The 18,384-nt window shown below is 49.5% G+C and overlaps 1 protein-coding gene across 1 annotated transcript; it reads right to left on the minus strand.

Annotated features, from left to right (window-relative positions):
• Positions 1-70: 70 nt before the first annotated feature.
• paxip1 (PAX interacting (with transcription-activation domain) protein 1) lies at positions 71-16,379 on the minus strand (the record flags this gene model as incomplete). Its single annotated transcript, XM_084458312.1, has 19 exons — positions 16,191-16,379; positions 14,939-15,073; positions 13,830-13,873; positions 13,506-13,569; positions 13,192-13,302; positions 11,119-11,805; positions 10,035-10,983; positions 9,656-9,750; positions 9,023-9,118; positions 8,543-8,680; positions 7,636-7,757; positions 5,635-5,819; positions 4,766-4,877; positions 3,853-3,955; positions 3,472-3,640; positions 2,388-2,488; positions 1,426-1,560; positions 1,246-1,321; positions 71-150 (listed from the first exon to the last, which is right to left on the minus strand). The coding sequence occupies exons 1-19, from the start codon at positions 16,269-16,271 to the stop codon at positions 71-73; spliced, it is 3,483 nt and encodes a 1,160-aa protein (XP_084314438.1). The 5' UTR covers positions 16,272-16,379.
• Between the last annotated feature and the right edge of the window lie 2,005 nt (positions 16,380-18,384).

An 18,384-nucleotide genomic window follows, 5' to 3' on the forward strand; every position in this document is an offset into this window, starting at 1 on the left:
TGTATAAGTAATATATATAATAATATATAATCTTTAAGGCGCTATATAAATAAACGTACTTACTTCTTACTTAAAAAGAAAAAGGATATGATTCATAATCCAGGTTCTGGGTCAGCACTCCAGTCAGGATGAATTCGGCGTTGTGGACGTCTGACAGACGGAAAGACAGACAGACAGAAGGTTCAGTGGACTGGTGGAGTTGGGTTAAGGACTAGAGCATTTTCCCCAAGGACTACTGGAGCCTCCAGCCCCTCCTGGCCACACCTCCACCAATGTCCCCCGCCCCCGGGGAGGGCAGGACTTCCTCCTGGCCACACCTCCACTAATGTCCACCGCCCCCCGGGGAGGACAGGACTTCCTCCTGGCCCCTCCTGGCCACACCTCCACCAATGACCACCGCCCCCCGGGGAGGGCAGGACTTCCTCCTGGCCACACCTCCACCAATGTCCACCGCCCCCCGGGGAGGGCAGGACTTCCTCCTGGCCCCTCCTGGCCACACCTCCACCAATGACCACCGCCCCCCGGGGAGGGCAGGACTTCCTCCTGGCCCCTCCTGGCCACACCGCCCCCCGGGGAGGGCAGGACTTCCTCCTGGCCACACCTCCACCAATGACCACCGCCCCCCGGGGAGGGCAGGACTTCCTCCTGGCCCCTCCTGGCCACACCGCCCCCCGGGGAGGGCAGGACTTCCTCCTGGCCCCTCCTGGCCACACCTCCACCAATGTCCACCGCCCCCCGGGGAGGGCAGGACTTCCTCCTACTGTACTGGTTACAGGTCAGCTGTGGGTCAGAGCCTCTTCCTTATGTAAATGTATTCAGGGGCATACAAAGCCTGAGTATCCTCAAAACTACACAAAGAGCCCCCGGACACCGAGTGTGTAGGCTACTGTCAGCGTTTAGGCTACTGTTTGCATGAAGGCTACTGTTTGAAGGCTACTGTTAGTGTGTAGACTACTGTTAGCGACTAGGCTACTGTTAGCGCCTAGGCTACTGTTAGCGTGTAGGCTACTGTTAGCGACTAGGCTACTTTTAGCGTGTAGGCTACTTTTAGCGTGTAGGCTACTGTTAGAGTGTAGACTACTGTTAGCGACTAGGCTATTGTTAGCGTGTAGACTACTGTCAGCGTGTAGACTACAGTTAGCGATAAGGCTTCTGTTAGCATGTAGGCTACTGTTAGCGACTAGGCTACTGTTAGCGTGTAGGGTACTGTTAGCGACTAGGCTACTGTTAGCGTGTTCCTCTCACCGATGTTCTTCTGTAAGTACTCTTTACACAGGTGGAGATCGTTGGTACAGGAGATCAGGATAATCTCTGGAAGGTTCTGAGGGACACGAACGTTTTGTTGGTTTCAACATATCACGATGTATAGAATACGTTTCACACAGAGCTGCTAGCAGAACTGTTTGGGGGCAGCGGTAGCAGTACCTTATTCTGTTTGTGCTCCATGATTTTGCGGAAGGAGGGTTGTTTGGCCAGAACCTTCCCCCCTGCGCTCTCCACAATGGCCTTCATGGTGCTGAGGCTGGGGCAGATGCCGGGGGTGATGTAGAAATACTTTCCCTATGGAGGGAGAGAGGGAGAGAGAGAGAGGAAGGGAGAGAGATGGAGAGGAGGGATAGAGAGGGAGGGAGAGAAAGAGAGAGGGGTGTTAGAGAGAGAGGTGGAGGGAAAGAAAGAGAGGGGGGATTAGAGAGAGAGATGGAGGGAGGGAGAGAGGGATTGAGAGAGGTGGAGGGAGAGAAAGAGAGAGGGGGGGTTTGAGAGAGAGGTGGGGGGAGGGAGAGAGAGATTGAGAGAGGTGGAGGGAGAGAAAGAGGGGGAGGGTTAGAGAGAGAGGTGGAGGGAGAGAAAGAGAGAGGGGGGTTAGAGAGAGAGGTGGAGGGAGAGAAAGAGAGAGGGGGGGTTAGAGAGAGAGGTGGAGGGAGAGAGAGGGATTGAGAAAGGTCGAGGTAGAGAAAGAGAGAGGGGGGGTTAGAGAGAGGTGGAGGGAGGGAGAGAGGGATTGAGAGAGGTGGAGGGACATGGACAGCCAGGGAACGAGGGAGATGGAAAGAGGTGGAGACAGAGAGAGGGAAATAAATCGATAAGTACCAAACTCATCTCAACAGAGTAAGGATTTCTTCTTTTTAATGGCTACCTAACAACGCAGTATAACAGAGGAATCTACCCGATAAAGCAGAATAACAGAGGAATCTAACTTAAGGGTTCTATTTTTTTTATTTTTTTTAAAGGTACAGGGCCTGGTGTTGGTTAGTACAGTTGACTAGAATCAAATCTAGAATAGAGTGCAGTACAGTAGCGTTGAGCAGAATAGAGTAGGTCACCGTTATCTGTCCTCTCTTGTCTGGGAAACCATGCAGTTCCACTGGTACGAGATGTGCACTGACCTTGAAGAGAGGTGCATTGTGGGCCTTCTTGAGGGACTCCTCCAGGCTGAAGCTGAACAGAACCTCTGCCTCAGCATCTCTCAGCATGAAGCTCTGCTCATCTGTCAACACACACACACATGGACGCGCACACACACACACACACACACACGCACACACGCACACACGCGCACGCACACACGCAGAAACACACGCCGACAGACGTTCACACAGAGACACTCACTTAGTATGTGCAGTAAATTTCACAGATCATGTTCATGAGTGAACGGAATACGTCTTGAACAGTCGACGAGTGCTTCCTATTGAGCAGAGGTCGGCAACCTTTACGGTCAAAAGAGCCATTTTTGGATTTAAAAAAAATACAAAATCTGACTTGAGCTGTAAAACATATGAGCCTTATAATGAAGACCGTGTTTCTCATTAGATTTGTTTTTAGATTTGGTGGTACGCACCCAGGGCGGGACACGTTAAGATGGGGTCTGGGGGTCCGGAGGTGATATTTTGATTGCATTGCATTCTGGTGAATTTCTATGCATTCTGCTGCGATATAGCTAGCTACCCAACATTACCATTTTTGTAATAAATAAATGTATTTAATAGTAATATATTTATTTAGTTTTTCATTTCCATATAATTTTTGTCAAAGCCAGTGAGCCAACAGAGATGGGTTGAAAAGCCACATGCGGACCCCCGATGTAGCGGCACGGCACATCCAACTTATACCTCCGTCTACGGCCGCCCCGCACGGCGTAACGAACCAACCGCACTGCGGGACGAACCAACCGCACGACGGGACGAACCAACCGCACGACGGGACGAACCAACCGCACGACGGGACGAACCAACCGCACGGCGGGACGAACCAACCGCACGGCGTGACGAACCAACCGCACGGCGTGACGAACCAACCGCACGACGGGACGAACCAACCGCACGACGGGACGAACCAACCGCACGGCGTGACGAACCAACCGCACGGCGTGACGAACCAACCCTCTCTCCGTCCGAAAACGGTCAAGTCACATAAAAGCTGCCGCTAACACAAAACGGAAAATAACAACACACAAAAAAAAAACGAACGAACCCACAAACTTCTGGCTCTTCCAGCTGTCCTCCAGCCAATCGGGGGTGACGATGTGCCGGACCGTGGACATGGCCGTCAGGAACTTGACCGTGCGCGTCACCTTGGCCGCTATCAGGTGGGTGCACTTCTGGGCGTTCTCCGCCAGCTCCCCGCCCAGGCCGTGCAGCCGCTGGAGAGAGAGAGGGGGGGGGAGAGAGAGGGGGGCAGAGGAGAGAGAGGGAGGAGAGAGAGAGAGACAGGCGAGAAAGGAGGAAATTACTGGCAGGTCAGAGAGTGTGTTCTTCAGGTCAGAGAGAGGTTCTTCAGGTCAGAGAGAGAGTGTTCTTCAGGTCAGTGCGTGTTCTTCAGGTCAGAGAGAGAGTGTAAGGTCGGGGGTCCTACCTTCACATACTGCTGGACCTGCGTGGGCTCAAAGCCAGTAAAGAACACATGAGGAGTGGCCTCTGGAGGAAGCTTCTTAGTGGGAGACTGGATCTCCTCAAGCCTACAGAGACAGAGAGAGAGAGACAGAGACAGAGAGAGAGAGATGGAGGGAGATACAGAAAGAGAGAGAGAGATGGAGGGAGATACAGAAAGAGAGAGAGAGAGAGATGGAGGGAGACAGAGAGAGAGAAGGATTGAATTACTTGTCATTATTCCACTCTGACTACATTGAATTGTTCTGACTGACAAAAAAAAATCTGTTTCTGTTGATTTTCTACTGTAATATCGCTCGTCTTCGGCCATGCCAATAAAGCATCTTTGAATTTGAGACAGACACACACACAGTCGGCATGTCACTCAAGAAGGAACTAAACACATTCAAATTCCTCTACACTTACAGAATATGGTATCAAAGTAGCTGAATAAACGAACGAACGAACGAAACGAACGAACGAAACGAACGAACGAAACGAACGAACGAACGAAGAAAGGAAGGAAGGAAGGAAGGAAGGAAGGAAGGAAGGAAGGAAGGAAGGAAGGAAGGAAGGAAGGAAGGAAGGAAGGAAGGAAGGAAGGAAGGAAGGAAGGAAGGAAGGAAGGAAGGAAGGAAGGAAGGAAGGAAGGAAGGAAAAAAGGAAGGAAGGAAGGAAGGAAAAGAAGGAAGGAAAGGAACGAACGAACGAAGGAAACGAACGAACGGTGTAGTGTCTATGATGGAGTGGTGTAGTGTCTATGATGGAGTGGTGTAGTGTCTATGATGGAGTGGTGTAGTGTCTATGATGGAGTGGTGTAGTGTCTATGATGGAGTGGTGTAGTGTCTATGATGGAGTGGTGTAGTGTCTATGATGGAGTGAGGGCCTCTGGGACTGACCGGGGCTTCTTGCTGAGCGGTTGGGAGCCGGCGTCCGTCTGTTTCTGCTTCAGCTGGAGCTGCAGGCTGGCCAGAGCCTCGGACGACACCTTCACTGGGACACGCCACGCACCTGCAGGGACAGACACGTGTGTGTGTGTGTGTGTGTTATACACTGTGTACACAGACACCTTCACTGGGACACGCCACGCACCTGCAGGGACACAGACACGTGTGTGTGTGTGTGTTATACACTGTGTACACAGACACCTTCACTGGAACACACCAAGCACCAGGAGGACGACAAGATGTGTGTGTGTGTGTGTGTGTGTGTGTGTGTGTGTTATACACTGTGTACACAGACACCTTCACTGGAACACACCAAGCACCTGGAGCACCAGGACAAACGTGTGTGTGTGTGTGTGTTATATATAGTACACACAGAAACCTACACACACATCTATCTCGTAGTGTATAGCCTGAGTGTGTGTGTGTGTTATACTGTACACACAGGCACCTAGACACACATCTATCTCGTAGTGTATAGCCTGAGTGTGTGTGTGTTATACTGCACACACAGGCACCTAGACACACATCTATCTCGTAGTGTATAGCCTGAGTGTGTGTGTGTTATACTGCACACACAGGCACCTAGACACACATCTATCTCGTAGTGTATAGCCTGAGTGTGTGTGTGTTATACTGCACACACAGGCACCTAGACACACATCTATCTCGTAGTGTATAGCCTGAGTGTGTGTGTGTGTTATACTGTACACACAGGCACCTAGACACACATCTATCTAGTAGATGGATAGTGGGTTGGTAGGGGACGAGGACACACACACGCGCGCGCACACACACACACACACACACACACACGCCCCTACCTAGCAGGTTGTGTGCCAGGTGCGGGTTGGGTGTCATGGGCTCCTGCAGGTTGTAGTTGGAGTATCTGCTGTGCTGCACCTGCCTCAGCGCCTCGAAGTTCCCCAGCAGGACGTCACACAGCCACTGGGCGCTCACGCACGGGATCCTCCACTCCTTCGCCTTGTCGTACTTCAGACCGCTGGGCCTGGGGGCGCCACGGAGATCCGTCAGTCTGACCGTCTGGACAGCTACCTGGCGCTTTATCATCATCTGTCCATCTGTCTATCCGCTTATTATGCATCTGTCCATCTGTCTATCCGTTTATTATGCATCTGTCCATCTGTCTATCCGTTTATTATGCATCTGTCCATCTGTCTATCGGTTTATTATGTCTATCAGTTTATCATCATCTGTCCATCTGTCTATCAGTTTATCATCATCTGTCCATCTGTCTATCGGTTTATTATCATCTGTCCATCTTTATATCTGTTTATTATGTCTATCAGTTTATTATGTCTATCTATCAGTTTATTATGTCTATCTATCAGTTTATTATGTCTCAGTTTATTATCATCTGTCCATCTTTATATCCATTTATTATGCATCTGTCCATCTGTCTATCAGTTTATTATGTCTATCAGTTTATCATCATCTGTCCATCTATATATCAGTTTATATCCATCTGTCCATCTATATATCAGATTATGTGCATCTGTCCATCTATCAGTTTATTATGCATCTGTCCATCTATCAGTTTATTATGCATCTGTCCATCTATCAGTTCATGCATCTATCTCTCCATCTATCTATCAGTTTATTATGCATCTGACCATCTATCTATCAGTTTATTATGCATCTGACCATCTATCTATCAGTTTATTATGCTTCTGTCCATCAATACGCTCCCTGGCCTTCTGAGCCTGGAGGGAGGAGTGATGAAGGAGAACTGCCGAAATCAATCTATCCATCCATCTTTCTATCCATCCATCCATCGATCCATCCATCTTTCTATCCATCCATCCATCGATCCATCCATCTTTCTATCCATCTTTCCATCCATCCATCCATCCATCCATCCATCCATCCATCCATCCATCTTTCTATCCATCCATCCATCCATCTTTCTATCCATCCATCTTTCCATCCATCCATCCATCCATCTTTCCATCCATCCATCCATCCATCCATCCATCCATCCATCCATCCATCTTTCTATCCATCCATCCATCCATCCATCCATCCATCCATCCATCCATCCATCCATCATTCTATCCATCCATCCATCTTTCCATCCATCCATCCATCCATCCATCCATCCATCCATCCATCCATCCATCCATCCATCCATCCATCCATCTTTCTATCCATCCATCCATCCATCCATCTTTCTATCCATCCATCCATCTTTCTATCCATCCATCTTTAAATCCATCCATCCATCCATCCATCCATCCATCCATCCATCCATCCATCCATCCATCCATCTTTCTATCCATCCATCCATCTTTCTATCCATCCATCCATCTTTCCATCCATCCATCCATCTTTCTATCCATCCATCCATCCATCCATATTTCTATCCATCCATCCATCCATCCATCCATCCATCCATCTATCCATCCATCCATCCATCCATCTTTCTATCCATACATCCATCCATCCATCTTTCTATCCATCCATCCATCCATCTTTCTATCCATCCATCCATCCATCCATCCATCCATCCATCCATCCATCCATCTTTCTATCCATCCATCCATCCATCCATCCATCCATCCATCCATCCATCCATCCATCCATCCATATTTCTATCCATCCATCCATCCATCCATCCATATTTCTATCCATCCATCCTCTCATACCTCAGACCACTGGCCGTACTAGAGGGAGAAGAGAGGAAATCCATCCATCCATCCAACCATCCCTCCATGCATGAATGCATCCATTCATCCCTCCCTCCCTCCATCCATCCAGCCATCCTCTCCATCCATCCCTCCCTCCCTCCCTCCCTCCCTCGTTACCCCTTGCAGATGAGCACGGTGTTGCTGCGACAGAGGTAGCCGGTGTATCTGGCCCCCGCCAGGTAGGACATCAGCTTCAGGTCGTCTCTGTCCGTGTCCACAAACCCCGTTACTGAGATGATCTGAGGAGGGAGAGAGACAGAGGAGAGGAGGGAGAGAGAGAGGAGAGGAGGGAGGGAGAGAGAGGAGAGGAGGGAGAGAGAGAGGAGAGGAGGGAGAGAGAGAGGGGAGGAGGGGGAGAGAGAGAGGGGAGGAGGGGGAGAGAGAGAGAGGAGGAGAGGAGGGAGAGAGGAGGGAGAGAGACAGAGGAGAGGAGGGAGAGAGAGGAGAGGACGGAGAGAGGAGAGGAGGGAGAGAGAGAGAGAGGGGAGGAGGGGGAGAGAGAGAGGGGAGGAGGGAGAGAGAGAGAGGGGAGGAGGGAGAGAGAGGGGGGAGGAGGGAGAGAGAGAGGGGAGGAGGAGAGAAAGAGAAGAGGAGAGAGACATAGAGGAGTGAGACGAGAGAAACAGAGGGGAGGAGAAGGAGAGAGAGACAAGGGGAGGGTGAGGAGAGAGACAGAGGGGAGGAGGAGAGAGAGAGAGAGAGGGGAGAAGGAGGAGAGAGACGGGATGGGGGAGAGATACATATTGAGGGAGGCTGAAAGGTGTTATAGTTTGCGTTGCAATTTATTGTTAACATCACCATGTTACTATCGATATGTATTTATTAAATAAACATCTATATTGAGTGAAGATGGTCAGAGTGATACTAGCTAGCGTAGCGGCTGGATAGAGTAGCGGCCGGATAGCGTAGCGGCTGGATAGCGTAGCGGCTGGATAGCGTAGCGGCTGGCTAGCGTAGCGCGTGGATAGCGTAGCGGCTGGATAGCGTAGCGGCTGGATAGCGTAGCGGCTATGCTGCGACGTACGTGCTGGGAGCAGGGCTTGGCCCCCGGGGGGAAGGCGAAGGGGAGGTGCAGGGTCCGGTGGGGAGGCACCATCCTCTTCTTCTTCATGACGGTGTTGAGCCAGTGGGCCGTCACACAGCGCTTCCCCTCCCTCAGCGCCTGAACACAGGGGGGGGGGGGGGGGACAGGGAGGAAGCGTGTTAGCGCACGCTGGGTAGGTACGCAGGACGGCACACACGCACACACACTACATTATATACACACACATTATAAACACACACAAATACACTACAGTATATACAGTACACGCACATTACATTATACACACACACACAGGAACACGCTACATTATATACACACACATTATACACACACGAACACACTACATTATATACACACACACTACATTATACACACACACGCGAACACACTACATTATACACACTCACACTACATTAAACACACTCAGGCTCAAGCCGAACGAGGGTCTTTAGTGCTCACCTGGACGTACATGCTGCTGACCTGGCTCTCACACAGCAGGTGAGTGCAGCGGCTGTTGAGCGAGGAGTCCACAGCGCCCCCGTAGGCCTGGATGACCTGCTCACAGCAACGACACACACGTCAGAGCCCAGACGGTATATCCCCGTCGTACACAACGGAGCATGAAAGCCTTAGAACAGGGCCGTATATGAAGTATATGGTAGCTTGATTAATAAATGTATTAAATACATTAACAAATGTATTCTTTGATTTTGAAACAGCAGTCTTAATGTTGTTGTTATTTCACATTTATTATGTAAATGTTACGGTAATTTTGTGTAATTTATAAAATATTACATTTTATTTGCTGGTAATTTCAGATGCATCTCCCAAGACAAAAAAAAGTGTGCACCCCCCAGCATTAGAACATTACAGCTGTTTGAAATGACTCATACTGCCCTCTACGGACTTTAATTCAGAGGTTCTAAAGACGACATCAAGTTCTTCGAGCTAGGTCTGAGCCAAGTGGGTTCTTGGCACTTTGTTCTTTACGTGAAGGTTTGCATCTCTGCCATTTGACATTCACAAAAAGATCAGTTATGCTCTAATCTCTCTCTCTCAATCTTAGCTCAGACTAAACACATTTGAGCGTACCCTCTTCCAGGTGGCCAGGAGCTGCTTGTCGGCCATCTGCTCGGGGTAGTCTGCTATGGCGAACACACAGCCCACTAGGAAGCCGTCTGCTGGAACTGGAGAGAGGGACAGACAGACAGATGGAGATTAAGAGAGAGAGAGAGAGAGAGAGAGAGAGAGAGAGAGAGAGAGAGAGAGATGAGGAATTCATGAATTCACTGCGCGTTGTCCTGGTCAAACCACCCAACTACCGTCTTAGGAACACTCGCGACTGCGTCTGTCTGCCATTTTGAAATGACGCCGTTTGCCATCGAAAACACAAACTAGACTTCTTGGCGCTTCTCGTCGGGCCAAATAAAGATGGGGTACGCCTCCTCTCCCCCACCCTCTAGTGACTCACTCTCTTGCCCCGGCTCGTGGCCGAACAGCTGGGCCAGTTGAGGGGGCTGGATCTGGGGCTGGAGCGACGACGGCTGTTGTTGTGGTTGTTGTTGTTGTTGTTGATGCGGCTGCTGGCTCGGATGCTGCATGGCCTGCTGTTGTTGACTCTGGAGAGTTTGTTGTTGTTGCTGCTGCTGCTGCATCTGCTGCATGTGTTGCTGCTGCTGCATCTGCTGCTGCAGAAAATGCTGCTGCTGCTGTTGCAGATGCTGCTGGTGCAGCTGTTGGTTCTGCTGCTGCTGCTGCTGTTGTTGTTGTTGTTGTTGTTGTTGCAGCTGCATCTGCAGCCTCTGCTGCTGGAACTGCTGGAGCTGCTGCTGTAAGGCGTGCTGGTGCTGGATCTGCTGCTGCATGGGCGGCCGGACCAGCTGCTGAGGACGCAGCTGCTGCTGCTGCTGCTGGGAGAACGCATGCTGCTGCTGTTGTTGTAGTGGTTGTTGTTGTTGTTGCTGGTTGAACATCTGTGGGTGGAGCTGCTGTTGATGGGGTGGTTGTGGTTGTTGTTGTTGTTGTTGTTGGAGGAAATGGGCCGGCTGTTGCTGGGGCATCTGGGGAAAGCCTGGCTGGGGCACCTGCAGCTGTTGTTGTTGTTGTTGTTGATGATGCATCTGCATGAGCTGCTGTTGCTGCTGGAGGTGCATCATGGGGTGTTGCTGCGGCAACTGCTGTGGTTGTTGGTGCTGTTGTGGTGGTTGTTGTTGTTGTTGTTGTTGCTGGGCGACCTGATGCGACTGTTGCTGTTGTTGTTGTTGCTGTAGTAACTGTTGCTGTGCCTCGGGGGTGAGCTGCTGACCGGGGAGCTTTGATTGGTTGAAGAGGAGAGGGTTGTTACTGTTGGGGGCGGCGGCCTGGCTCTGATTGGCTTGCTGCTCCAACGTCTTGGTGGAGGCCGAGAGGCTCTGGAGGATCTGCATGGAGGAAATAAACGTTAAAGGTTGATACTCTGAAAATGCCCTTTTCTATTGAATATGTCATTCTTCTCTACTGGATTCTATTCTCCGCACGCGTGAGGCGTCCTAAGCAGCCGGCGGTCTCGGTCTTACGTGAGCGACGTTGGGCGGCCGGTTGGCCTGCTGGATGTCCGTGTTGTTGGTGATGTTTCTGAGCGTTCTGGCCGCGGGGCTCCAACTGGCCATGACCTCCGACCTCTCGGGGCCCTGGGCGGGTGACGGCGCCATGGCGGCACGGCCGTCGGACGCCGGCAAAGCACCGGCGGACACCGGCGGCACGCTGGCGCAAAGGTTGATCAGGCCCGAGTCTTTACCGGCCGGCTGGCGGCGTTTTCCCGTGGGGATGGCGGCGGTGGCGGCGGCGGCGCCCTGCGGCACCTCGGCCGGCGTCCAGTTCAGGTTGCGTTCCTCCTTCTCCGGCGACTCGTCCGACGAGTCGTCGAACATGAGCTCGTCCCGCCGCTCGGCTTTACGGGACGGGGACCGGGAAGCCCCCCCGCCGCCGCCACCGCGCGCGCTGGCGGGCGACTCGTCCCGCGACGAGGCCGGGCTGGACCTCCGGGAGCGCGAGCGGCGGTCGCTGTAGCTGCCGTCGGAGCGCGAGCGCTGGTCGTAGTCCTCGTCGCTGTAGTCCTCCTCTTCCTCCTCGGGCTCCTGGAAGGTCAGCCTGGGGTGGTAGAGCAGCTCGTCCTTCCTGCCGCGCTCGTCCACGGAGTCCATGATCCAGTCCGGCGTGACGACCTTGATGCCGGCGTGCTTCAGGGCGCACTCGTACTTGGCCTGGAACAGACGCGCGCGCGGCGAAACGCCAAAAACACAGACGAGACGTCCACATTAAAAAACGGACGATCTTCCTGAACACCCAGAAAATCTAAATGCACATACATGGTTATTCGTCTATAGGCCTCATACATCAAGGTTTGAATGTTTCGGTACACTGCAAAGTGTCCTAAGGACAGCTGAGTGTAATTACTGTGTATTATCTCAGGGTCCCTGGAAAACAAAGTGGGAGACCCTGTTGTAGCTAACCAGTCGTTGTCACACCTAGTCTCTCTCCAGACTCAAATATTATGTTGAATCAATGCGCTCCGCATACTACATAATAGAGTCTGGGCCACTTCTCCACCCTAGCTGGTGTTCTGAGGGCGTATCGACGGGTCAGAATTGAAAGAGTGACAGGTCGTAGCAGCAAATGAGAGACGCTAGCCAAGGTTAGATGGGCGGGACATATCTATGGGTGGGAACGCCTGATTGCGAACGTCGTTACAGATTGGTGTCGCCGGGATTCCGTCGCTACCAATGAATTGCCAGGATTTGAGCACCAGATTTTTGCATGAAGTGTCCCAGACACATAGAGAGTAGTAAAACCCAGACAGTAAAACCAAGCCGTCCGTACGCTCACTGCAATAACCGTCAAACGGCCTGGCGACAAAGCCTGGGTTATAGACCGGGCCGGTCAGGACGAGCCTGGCTAAGGCACTGTCCACTACGGGATTACTCACTCTCAAAGTCCTGCTCTCTAGGAGGAGCAAACATTCACAATCGCATTCTATTTTCTGATTTGCCGGTAGATATTAGCTCTGGGAATGAATGTGGTCCACAGACATCTTAACACAGTTACATCAATTTCACAGCTGAAAAAGTTGGACTTCTTCACATGGCATGGCTGAGAGCATGTTGGGAGAAGAATACATGACTCACCTAGCTAAGGAGAGAGAGGGAGATAGAGGGAGGGAGGGAGGGAGGGAGGGAGGGAGGGAGGGAGGGAGGGAGGGAGGGAGGGAGGGAGGGAGGGAGGGAGGGAGAGAGAGAGAGGGAGGGAGGGAGAGAGAGAGAGGGAGGGAGGGAGAGAGAGAGAGGGAGGGAGGGAGAGAGAGAGGGAGGGAGGGACAGACAGACAGACATGGCTGAGAGCTGGTGTTGGGAGTAGGCTACATGACTTACCTAGCTAAGGAGAGAGAGGGAGGGAGGGAGGGAGGGAGGGAGGGAGAGACAGACAGACAGACAGACAGACAGACAGACATGACTGAGAGCTGGTGTTGGGAGTAGGCTACATGACTTACCTAGCTAACGAGAGAGAGGGAGGGAGGGAGGGAGGGAGAAAGGGAGGGAGAGACAGACAGACATGACTGAGAGCTGGTGTTGGGAGTAGGCTACATGACTTACCCCCTTAGGTTCAGTGCAGACCAGGTGCGTGACCTTCTTATTGAAGTTGAGCTGACATTCACCCCCGTAGAACGTCACCATGGCCCAAAGAGCACCGAGATCCTGTGGGAGCTGAGAACACCAAGACAGAAACTACGATGGAAAAGGCTTTCAGAACGGTCACGACCTGAACCTACGACAACAAAACTCAGGCCGAACTAATCAAACGAGTCATGGATTGATACGAGAGAAGACTGGCAAGGAGGAGCCATTTACACATTAGCACACACACACGTGTGATTTTCGGTCATGACGGAAAGAGGAAGTGTGTATACCTTGGGGAGACACACCGTAACTCCGAAGAATATCTGCCCAGATTCAGGTGAGAACCCTGTAACTCTGGATCATCATTGGTTAGGGAATCAAGATTCAAATTCAGAACCATGCTGGGATTGGGCACATCACTAGAAACAGACACTGACGACGGGGTGAGTTGAATCGTAACACGAATGCAGGGAATGGGGAATGAAACGAGACGCAGGATGTTCTAACCACATAACTCTTTGGGACAACATGTAGCAGCACGGGGATGGAGAGTCCCAGTGAACACGTTTCCTGGCTATAGTAGAGGTGATTGTGATTCAGTGACGGGAGGATACGGGAGCAGGTCCCCACATCTGACCGACAGGAGAACCCAGGAGGGCTGGAAGAGAAAGGAGGAGAAACTACATGTTAGTCTTTTTACTTTTCTACCATGATTAATCCCTTTGGTATTGATTTTCTTCCACCAACATTCCATTTTTCTGATTTTGATTCCATCGATTTCAACGTCTAGCATGATTAAAATATTTCTCTGCCAGGTTTCTAATATTTTGATTCGTTAAAGGAGTAGTAAAGGGAAAATGCATGTTGAGCCCTGTTTTAAGGTTACTTATGATCATATACAATGGTTCAGATCAAAACTAGCATTTTCGAGAAAGTTGAGAATTGCTCTACCACCGTTTTGGTCATACAATGGATGTGGATGGGCATCTTGAAAAATCATTCAAAAACTCTCGATTTCAAAGACAAGAAGCTCACAGAGGGTGTAATTGGTGTCCGTTGGTGTTCTGACATCCAATTCGCCGCAAAGTATGAATCCTGTAGGGTTTTATTGATCATTTTATGAAATCCATTGACTTGTATTGACGCGACCGTTGTAGATGTGTAGATCAATCCGCAGAGGGGATTCAGGAAGCGGAACTACTTACGGTAGCTATTGTTATTGTTTATGTTGCTAGGCTACCTAGTTTGCGGACGTTTACACACGTATGTGCTGCGACTAAATAGTTCTATGCTAAATATTTTAAAAAGCCTTTCCAGATTAACTAGAATCTTACTTTATGCCGAATTATATGTCAGAACGCCACCTAACACCTCGGTGAGTTTCTTGTCTTTGAAATCGAGAGTTTAACATGTTTTTGAATGATTTTTCAAGATGCCCATCCACATCCATTGTATGACCAAAACGGTGGTAGAGCAATCATCAACTTTCTCGAAAATGCTAGCTTTGCCAACGTTTTGATCTGAACCATTGTATATGATCATAAGTAACCTTAAAACAGGGCTAAACATGCATTTTCCCTTTACTACTCCTTTAAATGCAATTATTGTAAGTCGCTTTGGATAAAAGCATCAGCTAAATGACTGTAATGTAATGTAATGTTTTGATTCAGCTGAAGTATTCGACACAGCACCTGACGCTACATGGCGTCCACACCCCGCTCACCTTAACGACCGGCAGGTCAAACACCTCTCGAGACTCGCCCACCTCCGGGTTGTCCCAGTCCTCTGTGATGATGTGCGTCGCCAGGGCATTGTAGGACACCTCCTTCCCTCGGCCAGCCTTCAGCAGCTGCACCACCTGAAACACGAGAGAGAGACAGAGAGAGAGAGACAGAGAGAGAGAGACAGAGAGAGGGACAGAGAGAGAGACAGAGAGAGAGAGGGACAGAGAGAGAGAGGGACAGAGAGAGAGAGACAGAGAGAGAGAGACAGAGAGAGAGAGACAGAGAGAGAGGGACAGAGAGAGACAGAGAGAGAGAGAGACAGAGAGAGAGAGGGACAGAGAGAGAGAGAGAGAAAGAGAGAGGGACAGAGAGAGAGACAGAGAGAGACAGAGAGAGAGAGACAGAGAGAGAGACAGAGAGAGAGAGAGAGAGAGAGACAGAGAGAGACAGAAAGCGGGGTTCAATGCAATAGATGAAAACCTATGTGGATGGAAACATGCACAATGTGACTATCCTAACTGATGACTGTATATTTTAAGCATTATTTCCAAAACACTTAATGTCATCATGGTGCATAGGGAAACATTTTTTTATCAAACAACTCTGACGTTCTATTACGTATACATTTAATATGACATCAATAACATATCAGCCAATTAGAAAAACACAATTTTGAGACCAGAAAACAGTCACTATTTTGCAGGAAGACACGGATCGCAACCACTGGCGCTTTCTGCAAGGGCAGCTAGCCTTGCGCATGCGCAATGACGGGATCCCAATTGTACAACGATGTCGCCCAAAGATTCGCAACCCATCTCAGCTCTGTCTCTATAGCTGCTGCCTGGCTCCACAGACTGAATAACAGTACTGCTGAAGCTCTGCATGCATGCATACACCTCTGATCACTGCCTAAAACAGAGACGTGAAGATGCATATGAATCCACTGATAATCAAATGACTGCACAAGGAACTGGTATCATTAACTCTTATATGTCTAGCTGACCAGCTAAGGCACTGTCCAAGCTAGCCTGGTCACAAGCTAACCTCCAGCTAGCCTAGCATGCTAGTTTACTAGACACTCAACTCAACAAGAGTGCACATGATCATCTTTAATCATCATGTTAGCAAACTATCTCAAATGCTTTTGATTCGGCCCATAGAGCCAGCAGCATAGCCAGCTAGTTCAGGCTGAAATGTCAATGATAGAAGGATACTAGCCTTGTAGCTAGCATGCTAACAAGCTAGCCTCACCTTCTGGTCAATGTCCCCCACCACGTAGAACTTGACATCTTTGAACAGGTCCTCGGGAACCTTGGCTTCTTCATCCGACATGATTGTCCATACACAGAAAATGGTGATATGCTCAGAAAGATTGCGTTAATAAAAGTCAAATGACGTAAAAATGGTGCTCTAGCTACCTAAGCTAACGCTGGTTAGCTCTCCTCTCATCTTCCCCTCATAGACGAGACTCTAGCGCCAAATACCGCTTAGCGCGCCTTGGATGATGTTAAAGGGGGGAGGGAAGATACTTATGTCATGTTACATCTGTTTTACCTCTAGTATATAAGCGTATAATGTCTTTACACAATTAATTGTAGTGTGTGTTTGTTTTATAATCAATAGGGAAGCTATTAATTAAGAAAAACGGGTTAAAATGTTTTACAATTTGACAGGCCACCCCTACAACATGAGCCAGTCTTGACGATTGCGCGGATAAAAACGAATGTGTCAGAATGAAGGCGGTATTATGGGATAATAGACTACAATACAGTAGCCTGCAATACAATACAATACAATATTTCTAAGATAAACTCTTTGGTAGTTCTACTAATTTAGAAGCATAATAGGCTATGTCGGGCAGCTCTGATTGGGCTTTGTGTAGTTGGACCAAAGTAAGGTGTTCCAGAGCAGAGAGAGTGAAACACTTAAATCCCTCACAACCACTTCTACATCCCTAACACATTCAGATGCATCATATCACTATCAAATATGTACCTACACACGAATAACCAAGTCCACAAATGCAGTTGTCTGTCACTAGTGTGGGAAGACAGGGTCCATTTCTGGATGTTGTGTCTGTGTAGGGGGGGGGGTGGATTACACTTCTGAAGCACTTTGAGCTGCAGTCTCTGGGCTATACAAATTAAGTTCGTTATTGCAGTCACATCAAAGGTTTTACATCAAATGCATGTTAGTGACATTTCACATTAACATTACACTGTTACATTAAGATTAACTGCGCCAGCACAGAATCAGAGGCAGGTTTATTTTTATCCAAAGTGTATCAAAGCCTTCGATTACGTCTGCCATTTAATCCCACCACATGTTAATTATTTCTGAAATGGTGCTCAGAGAGCACAGACCTCCGCCCCTGAATGCATTTTGCAGCTCTGTACGCACGCACGTGTCTCTGTGACCTCCCCACATCGAAATATGGCCATTTTTTGCTCCTGGGCCTAGAAGTCCAAAAAATGAATGGAGGTGAATGGGCGTCTGTATGTGGGCGGCTCTGTGGTCGCCCCCTGGTGCCCACCTCGGGTCAGAGCTTCTGGGGGGGGGGGGGGGGGTTCGGTGCACTCCAGGCTCTCCACCCGCACACCCCAGCCCAAACCCTGTGTCTCTAGCGCCCCCACACAGGGAGCTGGCCTCGCTCTAAGTTTTGCTTTAATTAGTGGATCCGACGGTGATTTGGTTCCACACAAAAATTGAATGGGTTCCAAGTTGATCCACCGAGTTTCATGAAAATCGGGCTGTTAGTTTTAGCGTAATCCTGCTAACAAACAAACCAACGCTGTTGCTGGGTGGAGGTAATCAGAGATTAGCACAGGGGCGAATATCTTAAAACGCACATCGGAAATGTACCCATGAGTGGCTGCTATAAAGAGCTGTTGTGTGCTTTGGCTGGTGGAAGCACAGGACCCTTCCCACGTGGATATTTTGGAGGAACATCTTGTTACCCCTATGGTTATATATATGTGGTATGACCCAAGAACAAACTGATGTTTTCTGACATTTAGTGTGGAGAATATAGGGTTAATTTCTGGATATTGTGTCTGTCTGTTGGGGAGGGGGGCATTGCATTTTGAAGCTCTTTGAGCTGCAGTTTGTATGAAAAGTGCTATAAAATGCATTTTATTATTATCATATTGGTGTCACAACAAACGTTTTACACATCAGTGTCATATTATTAACATTTCACACTCTGAGGAGAACATCAACTGCAAAGCCGTCGATCACGTCTGCCATTCAACCCACTATCAATTTAAACCAGAGTACATGAGCTAATGTTGTATGTATGGTTGTCATGACACGGTACGGGGGTCGACAATGAACTCCTCATCCCCCCTCTTCATTCACATGAACCAAGTGAGGCTCTTATTGAATTATTGACCGTTCAGCTTTAACAAAATAGATAGATAGATAGATAGATAGATAGATAGATAGA

Source organism: Borostomias antarcticus (genome assembly GCF_949987555.1).
Source record: "Borostomias antarcticus genome assembly, chromosome: 24".
NCBI lineage: Eukaryota > Metazoa > Chordata > Actinopteri > Stomiiformes > Stomiidae > Borostomias > Borostomias antarcticus.